The 19,323-nt window shown below is 49.9% G+C and overlaps 1 protein-coding gene across 5 annotated transcripts in view; it reads right to left on the bottom strand.

The window, feature by feature from the left end:
- The window catches only part of ZCCHC14 (zinc finger CCHC-type containing 14), a 56,051-nt gene that overhangs the window by 16,212 nt on the left and 20,516 nt on the right, over positions 1–19,323 (bottom strand). For all 5 annotated transcript variants that reach the window (XM_023245795.2, XM_023245796.2, XM_023245794.2 and 2 more), the window contains exons 2-3: positions 16,509–16,632; positions 5,195–5,268 (exon numbers count right to left, since the gene is read on the bottom strand). In XM_023245795.2, the coding sequence (XP_023101563.2) occupies positions 5,195–5,268; positions 16,509–16,632 (198 nt within the window). The remainder of the gene's footprint in view (positions 1–5,194; positions 5,269–16,508; positions 16,633–19,323) is intronic.

Genomic DNA, 19,323 nt, shown 5'->3' on the forward strand with positions numbered 1-19,323 from the left:
TTACTGGACTCTCCACACTCTGCATACAGAGCTGACAGAAACAGAAACTTAATTCAAAACATGGTGGTCAAGACTCATCTTTGCCAACGCTGAGATGATACTCAGAGAAGTCAAGATTATTTTGAAATGAAAAAATAAAACTTCCAAAGAAAAGATCTAGCACTAAAATAAACGTAATGCCTGGATTCCTGGGAAAGAATGGCACAAAAAGAATGTTTTTTTCATTAATATTGTTCCACAGTTCTTTTTTAAGTCAATTAAAATCCTACAGTCCAGTAAGTATTTCAAGGGGTTGGGTCATCTTTTGGTCTTTTTCCCCCCCTCTCTATCCTCACATCTAACAAGAAAATCTTTTCATTAAAAAAAGGTTCAGTTATTCCAGTGTCTTAACAGTGAGGGAGAAAGCTGGTAAATGCGGACATTTCCCACGTACGTGGTTACGTACGAACTTGGGATTTCCAGTCGCTTGCTTCCTGCCTCCTGATCTGCTCTCCTCAGTGACCAGTGACCAGCAATGGCAACTTCCGCAAAAGACACAACCAACTCCATGGAAAAGAACAGGAAGCGCAAAGTGCAACCTGTAGTACAGGTTTACATACTGACGGCATCTCAATCCGGCTACACGAGCCCTCCTATAAAAGACACCTTTCATCCGTGTCCTGGAAAACAGGGATATGTACAAATTAAAGCTGGAGATAAACAGGACTGCGAAGACAGTGGGCAGGGGCCGCGGAGCCCTCCCGGACTCGGGAAGGCTGGCAGGAGGAAGGCTTCCCCGCGTCCCCTCTGCTGCCAGCACACAGGCCCGCCGCCACGCGCGGAGGACGCCCCTAGAAGTGTTCTCCCTGCTCTAGTCCCAGAACAGGAGCTGTTTATTTCCGTACAAGAGATGCCACACTTAACGGACAATTTAATTCTCATTAGTTAGGGTTCTGTGGGCAAAAGGAAAGGCTTAATCCTCAGGTAGCTTTTTTAAAAAAGTTTTACTGAGTTATAACAGACGATGAACTGCACCTATCTAAAGGGTGTAAAACTCGGTAATTTTGGGCACGCATTTATGCCCAGGAAACCATCACTCCTGTGGAAACAATGAACACACCCGTCACCTCTAGAAGCTTCCTCCTCCTTTCCTGAGGAGGCTGCTCCTGCGTCACTGTAGTTAGTGCCCACTTCCTACAACCTTCTGCAAGCGGGCTCGGACAGAATACACTCTTTTCTGGCGAGGGCTCTGGCTTTTCTTACACAGTGTCATTATTTGCACATTCTCCACATTGCTGGTGTAGCAACAGCTCAGTCCTTTCCACTCCGGGTAGGCCCACACCCTCCTGTGGACGGATATTCGGACTTGTACACATAAAGCTGTCGTGAACGTTCTTGTACAAACCTCTGTGGGAACAAATGCTTTCATTTCCTGCGGATCAACACCTTGGAGAAGAACTGAGGGGTCAGACTTCAGGGAAATATTTAACTTTGTAGAGAACTACCAGATACCTTGTAAAGACACTGCAGCCCTGTGCACACGCCCCACCAGTGCGGGGACGGTCCCCAGCTGTGGCCACCACGTGGGCACGCAGAGCCTCACTAGGGGTCTACCTGACGTTCTCCTAACGACTAGTGAGACAGACGGAGTATGTGCTCACGTGGGACATCCGTCCCCCAAACACGTCCTCTGCTCACGTGTCCGTTCACATCTTTGGCTCATTTTTTATTGGGTTGTTTTCTTATCACTGAGTTTGGAGAGTTCTTCACAAACTCTAAATAAAAACTCTACCAAATATGTAACTTGCAACCACCTTCTCCTGGTGTGTGGTCTGTCTTTGCACCTCCTCAAGGCGCCTTTTTTTTTTTTTTTTAATTTTTAAATGTTTATTTTTGAGAGAGAGAGAGAGAGAGAGCGCATGCACAGGGGAGGGGCAGAGAGGGAGGGAGACACAGAATCTGAAGCAGGCTCCAGGCCCTGAGCTGTCAGCACAGAGCCTGATGTGGGGCTCGAACTCATGGAACTGTGAGATCATGACCTGAGCCGAAACGAAGAGTCAGCTGCTTAACTGACTGAGCCACCCAGGTGGCCCTCAAGGTGCCTCCTGGGGGCCAAGTTTGACATCCTGAGCAAGTCCAATGTATTTATTTTGTCTTTTATGGATCATGTTCTTGGTGCTGTTGTGAAGAAATCCGCCTCGCCATACAGTCTTGTATGCTTTCTTCCACACTCATAATTTTAGGCTGTGCGTTTAGGATTATGACCAGTTTTGAAGTAATCTTGTATAAGGTGTGAGGTTTGGTCAAGGTTCCTATTTTTGCATACAGGTGCTCGCTCAGGAACTGTTTGCTGAAAAGACCATCCTTGGTGCACCTGGGTGGCTCAGTTGTTTTAAGCATCCAACTTTGGCTTAGGTCATGATCTCACAGTTCATGGGTTCGAGCCCCATGGTGGGCTCTGTGCTGACAGCTTGGAGCCTGGAGCCGGCTTCAGATTCTGTGGCCTCCCTCTCTCTCTCTCTGCCCCTTCCCCGCTCACACTCACTTGCTCTCTCTCTCTCTCTCAAAAATAAACATCGAGAAGAGAAGAGAAAGAGAGAAAAAGAGAGAGAGAGGGAGGGAGAGAGAGAGAGAGAGAGAGAGAGAGAGAGAGGGAGGGAGGGAGGGAGGGAGGGAGGGAGGGAGGGAGGGAGGGAGGGAGGGAGGAAGGAAGGAAGGAAGGAAGGAAGGAAGGAAGGAAGAAAGAAAGAAAGAAAGAAAGAAAGAAAAGAAAGAAAGAAAGAAAGAAAGAAAGAAAGAAAGAAAGAAAGGAACAAGAAAGAAAAAAAGAAAGAAAGATCATCCTTTCTTCACTAACAGCCTGCCTGCCAATTGGCCGTTTACTTGTGAGTCTAACCATGGACTCAGAGCTGAGGACGCCCCCCCCACCTTGTGGTGACCCCCCAAACCGGCGCCCCTGGGGTCTAGTAGCAAGTCCTAAAGTCAGGAGTGTGCGGCTTCCAACCGTCTTCTTTTCAAAATTGCCTGGACTACACTACTGTTCTCTCGATACACACTTGAGGGCTGGCTTGTTGATTTCTAAAACGGAAAAATCCACTGGGGCTTATTTGGGGGGGGGGGGGGAGGGTCGTTCCAGATGATAGAAGGGTAAGCCAAGGCAGGCTCACTGCTGTCCCCAGGCCACCCACACGCTGTTAGCAGGGTTCCCAGTTATATGCCCAACTGTACGCAGCCCCCAGGTGGCCTCACTTCCTTGCGGGACAGGAGTCCCCAAGCTGACGCATAAATGGCAGCCATCAGCGGCACCCCTCTAAGCCCAGCACAGAACAAGCACACAGTTTAAGCTGCACAAAGTGTTTTGTAAATAATATTTTTTTCATGGTGACTATGTCCTTCCTTTGTGCCTTCAAAGACAGTTTGGGCTGTGAAGTCCTTAAGGATATCAAGTCAGCACCCCCAAAGAAAAACCAGTTTGGACTTCCGGGTTACTGGAGGATTATCACTTTCCCAAACACAAGAATACTTTCACCAGTTCTCACATCAGGAGGAGGGAGCTCTTCAGAAACCGAAGCTTCTGCGTTAAGTGCTAAAACACTTCAGCTTACCCACTGGGATAGAAACGTCTTCAACTACACACCTCACCCGTGTGACGGCATCCACACCGGCCGACGCTCCCAGGTCCGGTGCCGCCAGCTCGGAGCTGCCCGTGGCCACAAGGCCGGGGCTCCAGGCTCCTCTCGGAGTCGTGCAGCTCACCTGCAGGGGACTCAGGGCACTGCGTCCCCATTCTTGCCAGCCCGCTGCCTCCCTACCCCTGACCATCACTCCCTCCTCCAAGGAGCCACAAGAGGCTAAGTGTGTATTTCACCAAAGCTCGTGTCTTCAGAGAGAAGGTGTGGGCATCGTGTCGGACGCAGTAACCACACCTCCCACAAGCCCAGGTCGTGGGCCCAAGGACGGGGGCAGATCGAAGCCTAGCATGACTAGATGGGCTGAGTGGGGCCCCCTAGCCCAGAACGGCTCCACCCCATGGAGGCGGGGGACCCCTAGGGGAGAGATGGCAGAGAGGCGCAGAGCACGAGGGACAGGAAACGTGCTCAGGGTCCCAGGGACCTGCTAAGTCCCGCCCCTTTGAGGCCTTAAAGATTTCAGGATTCCAAGGTTCTCCCGTTGCTGAGACGTGGGTGCCAGTCCCAAGTTTTGACAACCTCCAAAACCTTAGGCAAGTCTTTCCCGTATATTCGAAGACACATGCATAGCAGAACAGGAACAACGGATCCCCATAATGCAGTGTATCTCCCAAATCAAACGAAGATTTTATTCTTTTAGTGGTAAAAGTATTTCAAGTATTTCAGTGTAGCTGCTGAAAAATTAGTGAACCACACACACAGCATGCGTACTAGATACTAACCAGAAGCTTTGATTCCTGAGAACACTCCCCACAAGGATGCAGGAAGCAGGTTTCCTTGTCAATCAGTATTCAGGCACATGGTCAAAGGAGAACCTCACACAACATGGCGGGTAAGAAACAGAACCGTGGGGACACGGCCACCAGAATACATTTCCCAGCCTTTTCTGCAGCTAAGTGGGACCAAGAAACTCAGTTTGGGTCAACAAAACAGAAACAGAAGTACCTGTGGCTGCTTTAGGAATGTTCCTTAAAAGAAAGAGAAAAGTAAACTTTCCCTTCCTCTTCTTGCTACCTGGAATGAAAATGTGACGACTGGAGCCCTGGCTGCCACGCTGGACCGTGAGGCTCGGGGTTGCACCCCAGGGGATCAAAGCAGTCGGCTGGGAGAGCCCAGGCCCCGAAGGACCTCCCCAGCTTGCCTCCTGGCACACTCTGAGGCCACCGAACCACCGTTACTGTGTGCCTCCAATCCTAATACACAGCGTGTCTCAATTTTCACACGGAGTCTCTGCTTCAGCCAACTCTGGTGAGCAGCCAGCAGCAGCTGAGCACAGCAGTCCAGACGACGCTTAGCGCTCGGGCTGCCGAGGCCCGGTTGTGGGGGGAACAGCCGCACGGGCTGGAGACGGCCCGCCCGCGGCCCACGCCTGGCTTTCTGCCCCCCCACGGCATTGGCACGGTGCTTGGCTATAAGGCCCATCTTCCCTCTAGATAAATCAAAGTATCTGATCACGGCAAAGGTTTTCATCCTATCCCTCAGAGAAGAAAAGGGGAAAAAAAACAAAACGAAACATGACATCTTACCTCAAAGGAACATTCAACATTTCTTTCATTTTTTGTGTGTGACAATCCCTTCAGGTCTATCTTTTCAACACTCACTGTAAAAGCAAAAAACAACAACAACAACAACAGACAAAATTATAAAAATGAAATAACACTTGAAGTACATATTAGTTAGCATTTGGTATTTCAGTAATTTTCAAAATGAGGCTTTTGAGGCCAGCGCAGTCCACTCTCCTCTGCGGCGTGCTCGCCTGGGAAGAGGAGCTGAAGAGGGGGGCAGAGCAGTCGCACGCAAGAATAGCGGTGAGTTGAAAAGCAAAACAGAAAAAAACAGGCAAAAATTCAAATCCTAGAAAAGGAAGAGAACGGTACTTGCAAAGAGAATGTAAGTTGACTTGAACGCACAAGAGCACAGCCTCTAATTATGACTAAGGACCAGTTCCGATCTGTTCTGATTTCTGAAAAACTAATGCGCCTTGTTTTCGGCTGTGATTGTCTCAGACACCAGTGCCCAGACAGTCCCATCTGGGTCGCTTCATCAACAGATACGGATATCCTTCTGGGACAGGGCCAGGCCGGAGGGGTTCAAGGCAGCGGTTACGGAGGAAGTGACAAAGGTTCCTAGCCTCAGAAGACCAGAGAGGGCCTGTCCGAGGCCGCAGCCACACAGACGGACAGTGGCAGAGGAGAGACAGAAGCACCGTGAGAACTTCCTGCAGACATCAGTCCCGCCCCTCCCTGCCACTTACAGGGGTGCCTTCTCCTTCCCCTCAAAACTAAATTGGTACAGGGGCACCTGGGTGGCTCAGTCGGTTAAGCGTCTGACTTCGGCTCAGGTCATGATCTCGCCATCCCCGAGTTTAATCCCCGCATCGGGCTCTGTGCTGACAGCTCGGAGCCTGGAGCCTGCTTCGGATTCTGTGTGTCCCTCTCTGCCCCTCCCCTCCACTCACGCTCAATCTCTCTCCCTCTCTCAAAAATGAATAAACATTAAGAAAGAAAAACTTAAAAACATTTTAAAATGGTACAATCAGGTTCCCAGCACTTAAGCTTAAGTTTGAAGATGCAAATTAAGTTTGTAAAATGCAAATATCTGAGCACAAATACGTGTTGAAGATAAAACAGGCATTTACAAACACGATGCAGTTTGCAAACTCCCAAACCACACGAAGGGCCGTAAGTCCTATTTCCGATTCAAATAGCAAAGTTCCTCAAGTGCTCCTGTAACTGCTTCCTCCAGTGTATGTTTCTTGCAGATGGGGACAGTCTAGTCATCCACCCTGTGGCCAGTCAGGCAAGACCGTGACGGATACAGAGGTTCAACACGTGCGGGTCATACACCCCTTCCCCCATTTCACTGCTCGCTATTCCTAGACATGCCTTGGCAGTGGACTATGGGGATCTCTACAGAGCTTTAAAACCTCGCTGTGCAACATAAAACACTTGACGTCAACTTCTGAAACGATTACGCTCCACGTCCTGCGGACGCCCAATGTCCCGGACTGCCACACGAACAGTCTTCCAACGTCTTCTCGAAGAACATCAGTGCCCGAAGGTGTTCACGGGCATGCCCAGAAAGCTTCACAGTCAAAGAGCCTGGAGGAAGGGGCGCCGTGGTGGCTCAGTTAAGGGTCCGACTCTTGCCTTCGGCTCAGGTCATGATCTCTGCGCAGAGTGCAGAGTCTACTTGGGATTCCCCCTCCCTCTCTCTCTCTCTTTCTCTCTCTCTCTCCCCCTCCCTCCCTTTGCCATCCTCTTTCTCTCAAAATAAATAAATACGGGGCGCCTGGGTGGCTCAGTCGGTTAAGTGGCCAACTTCAGCTCAGGTCATGATCTCACAGTCTGTGAGTTCGAGCCCCATGTCCGGCTCTGTGCTGACAGCTCAGAGCCTGGAGTCTGCTTCAGATTCTGTGTCCCCCTCTCTCTCTGCCCTTCCCCTGCTCATGCTCTGTCTCTCTCTGTCTCAAAAATAAATAAAAACATTAAAATAAATAAATAAATAAATAAATAAATAAATAAATAAATAAATACACATTAAAAAAAAAAAAAGCTTGGAGGAGAAAAATTCGAGAAACTGTCCGTGTACATAAGCACATCAAAGGCTCTGAGCAGTCCTGCAATGAATAAATCAGTTCTTATTAACAATTCCCCAGTTTTTTGGGCCACAGAACTCTTTCTTCCCTTACTATGAACAGACCTCCCAGAGAACAACAAACTGCTCTGTGCAACTTGCTCTGGGGAGGGTTCTAACCCCTGCGGTGCCCGATGCTGTTGCCACTAACCACATGTGACCACTTAAATTTGTATTAATTACAACGGAATAAAATTAAAAATCCAATTCTTCGGTCGCACTAATCACATTCTAAGTGCTCAACAGCCAGATGTGGCCAGTGGCTGCCATACCGTACGGCAGAGACACAGAACATTCGGTCACCGTTGAGGGTTCTAGTGGGTAACGCTGTTCTGAGCAGGGCTGGCGGACTAGAGGCTGCCCCCGGCCTGTCTATGTAAATGGCTCTGCCGGCACACAGCCATGCCATTTGTTTACACATCGTCGGTGGCTGCTTTCCACCCCACGACAGCAGAGCCCAGTAGTTGCGCCAGAAACCCTATGCTTCCTAAAGCCAAAAATATTTACTATCTGGATCTGAGCAGAAAAAATGTGCGATCCTTGCTCTAAAACCAACAATTGTTCATTCACCAACATGTCCCGTCAGGTTCCTGCTGTGCGCAAGGTCAAACTCCAGGGGCTGGGCACAGAGCAGAAAACACAAGAGGCGGGTCCCTGCACTCCAAGGTTATGGGCTGTTGCTGGAAAGACCTTTCACTTGCTGAGGTGTTCTCTCCTAGGCCTCCCTCACTTTGTAAAGTTGCATCAGGGTCGATATGCACCTTGGGAGATTCTAGAACCTATTCGGTTTGGAGTATTTTAAGCTTAAAATAGCACCTTACAGGAAGGAATTACTCTAAAAAAAAAACCCAAAAAACAAAAAAGCGTTTATTTCCTTTCTGGCAAAACAAAGAAAACACATTTTGAGGTTGCACACCTCCTTATTTTCACTCAGTGAAATCGCATGCTGTTCCTGTCTGGCTTCCTCAGTCAGAACGTCAGCAAATAAACAGCTTTTCTGTTTCCCCGATCAGTATTTTTTAAAACTTACCCACATGACATCACTCTTACCCAGAACTTCCCCCTTTTCAAACAAGAGAACATATGAAGTCAATGAACACAGAAAAATGCAGTCAGCATTCTCCCTGGCCACAGGACAGCAACGTGCACCTAAATGTTCCAGGATTTAATATTTGGATTTATGCAAAAAAGTAAAAAGAGAAAACCCCATCTGGCCTGAAAGCGGAAGTGACTCATATCTGGACAGGACAATGTGAAAAGCAGATGGACGTTATTCAGCTGTTCGCAAATAACAGAGGCTTCTGGAACTCCGGGGCTGCAGGCTGGGAGGCGGGAGCAAGCGCCCCGGGCCGGCGCCACCAACCCACCTGCGGGCAGCCCAGCTCTGCTCCCGGAATCCGCCTGCGGTGGGATTCTCCCTGAGAAGGCACCTGCAGCCACGCGGGGCCTTGCGGCAGGCGTGGGGGCGAAGGTGGCTGATGTGGGGCGGGGGTAGGGGACGTTTAATTAGGCTTCAAAGATGGCTAAACATGCTGTCAATTTTGGAGCTCAGATTAAAGACCATGATCACAAAAATGAAAACACGAACAGACACTTGTCAAATTAACTAAGAGTTCACAAACTGCACGTGTAACGTGGCTTTAGCTGTTTAAAATGTAGAAGAAAGACTAAGTTACCGAAACTGACAGGGACTGTTGTGCTTGGTGGTGGAATGAGGAGTTTGTCCTCAATCTCGTGATTTTAGAAGGTACTCACTCCCACATACACACAAACATCTAGTCATGATCCGCTGCTCGACTGGTAAAGTGACCCCGTCCCTCGCGCCTCCCCGGTCAGTCCCGCAGACGGTCATCTGCCAGGCAGATGGGAAGTCTCACGACCTTCTGAAGAGTGCAAGCAAACGTGGCTAAATCTCCGGGGCTAGAGGTCAACCCGCCACGAGGGGGTGGGATCTGCACCGCCCACAAAGACGCCGAGACTGCAAGGCCGAGGCCACAGGAGCACTCAAGAGGTGGACGGGGCTTCGGAGAAACGGGCTGGGGTCCGGACGGCACACAGGCGTGCCCGCAGAGGACCCGTGGGGCCAGGGCAAGGGCACCCGAGTCTAGACCAGCCTGCTCGCTCACAATGAGCTGAGAAAGCACAGGCAGATGTGCGTGCTCCTAAAATTCTGTTTGTTCTAACTTTCCTTCTTTTCTCACTCAAGACGTACATGAGGAATCCTCGGTCAGTCCTGCAAGTCAGACCACAAGGCGGCCTTCGGCCTTCGATAAAACACCTACTTGCACTGAACTACCACTTTTGTAACTGGATCGATACCTAATTTCAAAACCCGATACACTCAAGTAACTGGAAAAGGCGGGAGGGAGCTCGCATGGAAGAGAACAAGGGCACCGCCGCCCCCCCAGGCACGGGCTCCAGCGTCCCGAGGCAGGACTGGGCATCTGGATGAGGGCGGGGCTGGCAAAAAGTCACAGACGGCCCAGACTGAGCCAGACCCAAAGGCCTCGCAGCCGGCAGCCACAAAGCCAGGACCAGGAACACACTGTCTCGATGGCAGCCCTGGGGGCTCCTGGTTAAAGCTGCCACGCTCGAAGGGCCACCTTTGCTGCCAAGCATCTTCAGGTGATTTTCGAGCACTGTCACATCATACTTATAAATCAGACAACTAGAGATAACGGCTTTAGTGTGTTCCAAGAATGAGTCGCTCTTGTGAAACTTTCCCTCTTTCGACCCTCAACTTTCCTGGAAAAAAGTGGGTAGTTGGAACTTTTCGGCCATAGATCTTTTACTTGATTTCAAGGTATCTTTGGTCAAACAGTTTAATTTCTTTCATTTTTTTTTTTTAATGTTTATTTTCTAGAGAAAGAGAGCAAGTGGGGGAGGGGCAGAGGTGGGGAGGGCAGAGGATCCAAAGCGGACTCTGCACTGAAAGCAGATAGTCCGATGAGGAGCTCGGAGCTCGAACTCGTGGACCGTGAGATCATGACCTGAGGCAAAGTCGGATGCTCCACTGACTGAGCCACCCCGGCCCCCTAACAGTTTAATTTCTACATGTTCCACACGGGAAACCCCTTCACAACTTACCCAAACTATGCCACGAGCAACTACAGTCAGGAAAGCATCATTTATGACTGTGGGAAAAGATGAAAAATCACCCTCCCCCCCGACCCCTCACAAACATCCCCTTTTGAGTCCTATACAACGGACCCCACGGCTTCCCACTTAAAAAAAACAGAACCAGAATAACATTTAAGATGCATCCCGCTGAAATTTTTATCACTGGAATTTAGTTTTTCACTTGAAAACTGACAAACTGTATTCTTCAAAGCCTCAGCTGAATAACAATGTTCCTCAAATATCGACTTTCTCCCTTCTGTTTGGTTGTCTGCGTTAATGGGGATCATTTTTAGAAGCACTTCTCTGGCTGTTGTTAAAACCTTAGCATTCACTACTATGTTGATTAAACTGAGCCTCCTTTCTGACATCTTTTCTAGGACATATCATGTTATAGTTAAAAACTCCATAATTTGTTTTTCTTTTTCTTTTTTTTTTTTTTTATCATCTTAGCTACCTTGTATTAAATTTGTTAGGTCTCCAGAAACAGAAATAAAAACAAGAGTGATGCATGGCATGATCTAAAAAATGTAAAGCTGATAAAAGAGATTTCTCAAGTAGCAAAAATAGGAAGTAAACATGCACATATTCCATTTCAATGGTTAGTGATATGGCACTTGATCTAAGGGCCCGAGGAATTTCACTTATTTGTATATTAAGGCAAACATTCTATTCAGCCTTAGTATGTACCAGGCACAGCACTAACCACGAGTGACATAAACATTACAAAGTTCAAAGCAGTAATGTCTGAGCTGGACTTCAAAGGGAGGAGCCCATCTGGGCAGAGGGACAGAATGACCAAGGTCCAGGAAGGACAGAGAATGGCGTCTGCACAAGTTTGCTCGTGGCTGGAGCCAGGAACTCAGAGGAGTGATGAGACCAGAGCAGGGACATGAGTAAACGTCACAGGGAGACACAGGCACAGACAAGGCAAGCCCACAAGCCCCAAGACAGGCCTCCTCCAGGCAGGTCAAGGTAAGCCCATGGGATCTGCTGCCACATGGGCTCAGTCTGAAACGTCTCTTTCCAGCTCAGAGACCTTGGGCAGATACTCAATCCCTGAACGAAAGGAACACCTATTCCCATTTCACGGGACTGTGATATCAACTAGGTGCACACATTTTGAGGATGGCGCCTGACGGTCAATGCTGTGATAGCAGCTGCCACCGTGCATGCCATGACATGCTTCCTAAATGGGAGGACTGTGGCCCAGACACAGAGCAGGTCCCTGCTCGGGGATGGACTAGGCAGGAGAACCCACAGGCAGCAGAGGGGATGGTGGCCACAGTGACAGGAAGAAGACTCCATGATGGCCCCCTGGGGCCACGCCAGGGCTGTGAGGCCGAGCCCCTCGTGCGGAACAGGGACGCCTGAAGGTCAGCACCAATCACGTCTGCGGGAAACTCATCGCAGGGGTGGCAATGGAAGTGACGGGTCCGTCTGGGCACATGGGTAGAGGCACCAGCAGGCCACCTTGGGGAAAATATTCACAGGGATCTGGGGTCCCGAGCAAGGGTCTCAGCTGAACTCTCAGATCTGAAAGTCATCAACAGATCAACAGAAGAGGCTCAGACAGAGCGGGAATGGGCGACAGAGGGGCCTGGGCCGCGCCGGCCTCTCAGGAGTGGATGAGGAGAAATTTGAAAGGAAACAAACACAGATAAGAGGAGGAGTGGGAAGCGTGTTACCGGGAGACCCATGGAGCACGCACACCAACACTTTTGTGTGCATGATGGTCCACCACTTAAAAATGGAAAGAAACCAGGGGAGGACAGAGCTGGGGGGTCAGATACCAAGAGAAGAGCTGACCTGTTGTCACCTCTCACGAGCGCAGCTTCAGAGAGGGGGTTGCTCAGAAGGTCACAGAGAATCCCCTGCTCTTCCTGAAGCAGGGCTGGGGGCATGTGGTGAGCGTGCGTGCACAGGACACACACAACCACAGCCCGCGGGACATGTCGGGGGGCTAAGTGGCGTCCTGGAAAATGGCTCACAGCTGGCTGGGGGACAGCCCCTCACTCGTAGCAAGTTCTGACGTCACCACGGCTGACTTCATGCCATCAACAGGACATCGAGAGACTAAACAACGGCCTACACTTTGAACAACTGATACAGGCCAGCACGAGTGGCTTCGGTACTGAGCACGCTGCAAACACCACTGAGCACACCGCAAGGTTCGCACGCCCCCCCCCTCCCCCCCCCGTGAAGTGGGTCAATAGTAACTCAAGGTAAGGGCTGAAAAGGTAAAGATGTCCACTGTCATCCCTGTAGCTTCTCTCTATGGGGACTCAGACAGCTGAGCCCTGTTGTCTTAAGGAAGCCACTTGGGATGGATCAGCTTGACTCCTACGTCTCCAAGTCAGACTTTCTTTAGGGGATGAGAAACAGCCACCCGGATAACTCTGTTCTGTGGTTCAAGTGAGAATCATTGGCTGAGGAATGTAAGCAACCAATTTTCCAAAAATAATTAACAACGCGAGAAAGCACAGCGAAAGAGTCAAAAGAACAGCTTACTTGGAAATGCACCAAACAATGCCATGTCTTAAAAAGAAATGCAATGTCCTCGTGGGTGGGGAGATGGGCAGATAAGGGAGGCAGCAGGTAAAATGAAATCGTAGAATCTGGATTGTAAGTACTTGCTGTAAAATTCTCAACTTCATTGGATGTTTCAAAGTCTTAATAAAATGTTGAAAAGAGTCAACAGAGAAATTAAAATGATCAAAACGCCTCAGCTCCAAAAGCACCTTTGAGTCCCCAGTGCAGCCCCAAAACAGTAACCTACTACTGGTGTTTTCGAATTTGGGTTTTAGTATCACGCTGCTTATTAGAATTCCTGCTCTAATTCTCTGCGGCGGGTTTTGTGTCGCCAAAAGGATGAGACTTTTGGAGTTCAAATTTTACGTTTGCTTCCGTCATAATGTTGCTACGGGACAAACACAAAATCCTCAGGGGCACCCAACACAAAGCAGCTATTTAAGTAAAAAAAAAAAATAACAGTAATTTAAAAAATCCCAGTTTTAACTCATAATATGATAAATACCTATATGTATAGACTACGTAAACAAAAACTCTTTGGAATCCTTAAGTTTAAGAATGCAAAGGGGTCTTGAGACCAGGTTTTAGAACCTCTGGCAAATGGCCTGCAGTGTAATTAAGTTTACTGTGATGTTCAGCCTCATACAAGGATAATTTTTTAAAATAATTATTCCAACCAAGAGAACCAAGTTACAGGACTTCTTTCACCGAGAGTATCATTGAAAGTAATTCCAATCTCACCTTGTACTTTAGAACTGTCTCCCTAAGTCTCGGTAACAATGAACCGCGATGTGTGGGTTTGGGGGAAACGCATGGCAGCCCCGAGCAATTCAAGGCCCCATCAGGAACACGTGGCCCACTACCCACTGCTGAAGCCACATGTGCAAACTGCTGTCCTGTGCTCCCTACCCCGGTACTTGAAGGTCTTCACGATACGGGGCACGGGGAAAAAGGACACGATCACTCTCAACACCAACTTTGCAGACCACCACCCTGAACACAATCTGGGGACCGCAGTCAGTTTCCAGCTGCCTCTGAACTTTCATACAAAACAGACGTGAAAGTCTGACCTCTTTAATCGCTAGGGACTTCCAAGGAAGTAGAGAAAAGTCAAAACACAAGTAGAATGCAGAAAAGACAGCGAGACAACCCTACAGTAACAACACACTGACTTCGGGTTTTGCCAGGAGCGTCACAAGAAGTGTGACTGTGAAAACCAACCTCACTGTCCCCCAATTTCTGGGCAGAAGAAACATATTACGTAGGACCCCCGAATGGAGAATGCAGCGGACAGCCAAGGAGGCCTGGCTTACATGCTTCACTCCGCCAACGCTAACACCCGCTCATCCGTGGGCTCTCGGTGCGCCACAGCACGCGGACAAGGGAAGGCCAGGGAGCACAGATCTTCCAATTATATTTAAAAAACAGGAATGAGGGGTCTTGATATTTATGCCTCAAGGAAAAAGCACAATGGGAAAGAAGAAGCCATCCCTCTGTATTGGGACGGTGCAGGGCACAGGGCCACGCTGGACAGCGGAGGGACAAAGGAAACACCACCTCATCGGAAGGCACTTCTCCCAGGACGACACGTACAAGGAAAAAGGATGAGAGCAGTTCTGGAGGGAAAAGTCCTTACAACTGAGTGACAGCTATCCACCCTGGAGGCAAGGCCCTGCTGCGTCTTCAGAACAACAGCCTCATCCAGGAGCGGACCGTGCTCCCAGGGCTGCTATGAGGACGCGCTGCTTTAACACCTGAACCTATCTACGCACGTAAACGTGGCAGAGCAGTTAGGACGTGCCTATTTCTGGCACGCATGACCTAAGTTAGGGATGGGTGGCTCTTGTGATTTGGTCAGAATGGGGCTTTATTTTATTTTTTTGTTAAAAAAATTTTTTTAACGTTTATTTCGCGAGAGAGAACGCATGAGCAGGGTAGGGTCAGAGAGAGAGGGAGACAGAGAATCCTAAGCAGGCTCCGTGCTGTCAGCGCAAAGCCTGACGCGGGACTTGAACTCAAGAACCGTTAAATCGTAACCTCACCATAAAGTCGCAGCGTCAACCGACTGGGCCACCCAGGCGCCCTTGAGGGTTTTATTTTAAAAACAAAGTATTTATTGGGGTACCTGGGTGGCCCAGTTGGTTAAATGTCCAACTCGTGATTTCGGCTCCAGTCACGATCTCCCAATTCGTGGGTTCAAGCCCCACATGGGGCTCTGTGCTGATAGTGCAGAGCCTGCTTGGGATTCTCTGTCCCCCTCTCTCTGTCCCTCCCCCTTCTGAAAATAAATAAACATTTAAAAAAAACAAAACAAAAAAACCCGATTTATTAAACATCCGTGAGGAACACTGTGCCTGAGATACAAACAAAAGGGGAAAAAGGCGAGTGAGGGAAGCAGCGGGTGGCCTTAAGTGTCCTGGGCCTCTTCATCACAAGTCCCCGTCCTACACATCACCTCACTCGCCTCCTGTAAGTCCCCACACCGCCACTCAGCCTGCCAAATGTATAGTAAGTGCAACTCTGGGACTGTCCAGCTGGTGCAGGAACCAAGGACACTCAGCTTCGTCTGAGACGTGCCCTCTGTCCTCTCCAGAATGGCGCTGTCCAATATAGCGGCCGCTCTCCACACTGAGCCATCGCGGTTGCAATGGAAATGAAATAAAGATAAACTTTCGGGGGGCGCCTGGCTCAGTTGGTTAAGCATCTGACTTTGGCTCAGGTCACGATCTCACGGTTCGTGGGTTCGAGCCCCACGTCGGGCTCTGTGCCGACGGCTCGGAGCCTGGAGCCTGCTTTGGATTCTGGGTCTCCCAGTCTCTCTGACCCTCCCCCACTCACGCTGTCTGTTTCTCTGTCTCTCTCTGTCTCTCTCTCTCTCTAGCGCTCAAAAATGAGTAAACATCAAAAATAATAATAATAGGGGCGCCTGGATGGCTCAGTCGGTTGAATGTCTGACTTCGGCTCAGGTCATGATATCACAGTCCGTGAGTTCGAGCCCCACATCGGGCTCTGTGCTGACAGCTCAGAGCCTGGAGCCTGTTTCAGATTCTGTGTCTCCCTCCTTCTCTGAACCTCCCCCATTCATGCTCTCTCTGTCTCAAAAATCAATAAAGGTTAAAATTTTAAAAAAAAATAGTAATAATAATAAATGAATGAACTTTCAGGTCCTCGGTTGCATGAGGCACATTTCAAGTGCTCAAAAGGCACATGTGGCTGGTGGCCACTGAGTGAGTGCGGATGAAGAATGGTACATGATCTCTGTAGAAAGTTCTATAGGGTAGTGCTGCTCTACGATTTAGGACTTGTTTTGGTGTGGGGGCAGGGAGGAGGGTGCAGCAACTTTCATTTTTCCCCTTAATAAACATCAATATTTGAGATTTTTACAGCCAAGATATATATGTTCGTATGTTGCTTAGAGAATTTAGAAAAACAATGCACCTTAACTAAGATGTTTACAAAAGAGGAGAAAGTATTTAACCGGACACCATCACACAGATCTGTTTTGCACACTCCAGTGCGCCTTCTTCCTTGGGCCCCTCGCAGACATAGACTCACCTTTGGAGTGTTTCCCCACAGTCCTCTTGGGCAGCGACTCCTCCGTGGAATGTGCTGATGTGTGTAGTGCGTTCTCCAAACTATTACTCACGCTGCTGACCGGAGCCTCGGTTCTTGGAGTTACCTGGGAGGACAAAGAAGTCATATTTTCTCCCATTTGGTTCATGCGGAATGACTGTTCACTGTTACCTGAAAGTCATTTATGTTCATTGTAGTTTCAAAAGTGTACACAAAGCATATATATAAAAGCACACATACGTACACCTTCTAGAGGAGACGGATATAAAGCTTCTTGAAAACACCACTCCTACAGTAGCGTACTAACAAGCACTTCCCGCGAAAGAAGACGCTGCCCGTGTCCCACGCACCGCTGCGATGCAGCGGCAGCCTGGGCACCTGCAAGCACACGTGGGAGCTTGGGCCCGTGCCAGCGGTTCAGTCGCCTGCCCGGGAACCACGTCAGCCACGCTTCATGAATTACACACCTCTACCTGAGTAGAACCTTGTATTTTATTTCTTCAAGTCATACAGCTCCCTGTAAAATTAATTACACAGCAGGACTCAACTCTGTCCCGTAAAATCTTGAGTAAATGATAAAATACTCTGAACAGAACAGTAAAGAAGGAAATACGACTGGATCTCTGTGGGCCACATATTCTAGCCTCACATTACGATCCTACTTCTAGGAATTACTTGCACAAAGCACCTACTCCTGAGAAAAGTACGGGGGGCTGGGGGCGGGGGGCGGCACTCACAGCCGCGGCGCCTGTAGGAGTGAAAACAGAAAGCCTCTGAAGCGGCTGTGGACAGAGACCCGACCAGACGAAGGACGGCAGGCGCACAGGCGGCCGCGGCACCGTGGGCACCGTGGCGGCAGCTCCGCAGGGAACTGAGCTCGGGCTTCCCCTCCCCTCCAGCCCCTGCCCACGGGGAGGGGGCTCTGTGCGAATGTGCCGGAGACAGGAGGGGACCCTGGGCACCTGGGGGGGGACAAGAACTATCCCCCCGCCCCCACCCTGTAACGAGTGTCAGTACCTGAAAATTTACAGCCAAAACACACGTAGTACTTGTAGGATTCAGAAGAGGAGGTGACTAGTACTTGACTTGTTCAGAGTCACAATTTAGGACGTGTCAAAATCTCAAAGGATAATAAAGTTGAGATTTTCAAGTTTATCAAGAGAGGTGTGAGTTTTAAAGGGTGAGAAACACTATGCTCCACACACAGGGCAGGGGGAGGTTTGGGGGAGAAGAGGAGCAGGACCCCTGGTCCCCGTCCTCCCCTGGAGTCGCCGGCCCCTCGTTTCATTAGTTGGCTTCACCAGCGGGAGGCCAGGGGGCGCCCACCGGAGGACACCGTGAGCCCACCGCAGGCAGAGAGCCACCAGGACAGGACGGAGATGCCACCACGCCCGCAGGACAGTGGACGCCACATGGCCGTGTGCCCGGCGGGCTGCCGAAGCCCCTGCAGGAGGCCTCCCCACACACACGGGAGACGCCACGCAAGAAAAGCAACCCTGCACGGTCTAGTTCATTTGGAAGTTCACGGAACTCACGGAAATAAATCCTGACTACCCAGTACTCCTCCAAAGAGCCAAGTCTTTTGGTAACACTTACCAAGATGTTATCAAGACCGTTAAAATTTTAAATTGCTTTTATTTGTAATTTAACTAAATTGGATTATTTCCCTTAGATTTGGCAAAGTTTCATCCATTGGTCTGAATATTCTAGAAAGGAACTTTTTATATTGAATAAGATAACAGAACCAACAGTTAAAAAATTATTTGCGGAGCAAGGTTTTTAGTTCCAAACAGCAAATATTACTTTGGGAAGCAACTCAGGAGGTTAACCTTTTAACTCTTAGGATAAACCCAATGCACAACAGCTTGTGTGCGATCTGGCCTGATGCGAGTACGCCTCCACGTCCCCTGGGCTACCCTGCTAAGTGCATCAAGTCCTCGTCCTGATGACAGGGAGGCTCAGCCGTCCGAACGACCAACCAGAGGCGCCAACCTTGCCGGCTGGTTGGTGACGAACCTCTCCCGCACAGGCGGACACACACACACCGAGACCCCGCACGCACACCACCACCCACCCTAAAGCATCCTCAACAGCCACAAAGAGAAAAGTGGCCTCCAGACTCAGCCTCTGTGGGGAAGGGGCAAGGGCAGGGACGGGACAACAGCACCACAGCCGGGACGCCTCTGCGAGCACAGCTTCGGGCACCTGGGCCCGGGGGTCTCAACCCTGGTGTGCGCTAACCTCTGGGCCTGGCAAGGACACGTGCGCCCACCCCCTGTCCCATCAGCATGTCCAGAGGGGGGCCAGGACCCTGGTCATGCCAGGTACCACAGCCAGAGTCCGAAGCACGGTAGGCCGGTTGTCTGGTCAGCCCTTGCGGGGAGGAGGAGGAGGAGGAGGAGGAAGAACAGAAGCAGGAGGAGGAAGAGGAGGAGGGGGAGGAGGAGCAGGAAGAAGCAGGAGGAGGACACCCAGGCAGAAGACAAAGCTCCTTCCGTGGGCGGGTGGCTGGGTGAGCTGATGGGGTGGGTCTGTGCACCACGGCCCCAGGGGGAGGGGGACGGGAGGGGGAGAGCCCAGGAGTTACCCCGGAACGCCAACCACCAACATAAGCAACCACGCCCGCCAACAATATAAACACAAGGAAGAAAACTGTAAAATCATAACCAGCGGAAAAGAAATCTTTGTTCGCCTCCCTGTGCTTTCAGAACGTTTCTTCCTAGTTTTCCAAATGTTCACTTTTTCCAACCAGGCCTTTATCTTGAATTTGCTCTTTTGTTTACATTGAAAGCTCTCT

The sequence above is a fragment of the Felis catus genome, chromosome E2, assembly GCF_018350175.1.
Source record: "Felis catus isolate Fca126 chromosome E2, F.catus_Fca126_mat1.0, whole genome shotgun sequence".
Classification (NCBI taxonomy): Eukaryota; Metazoa; Chordata; class Mammalia; order Carnivora; family Felidae; genus Felis; species Felis catus.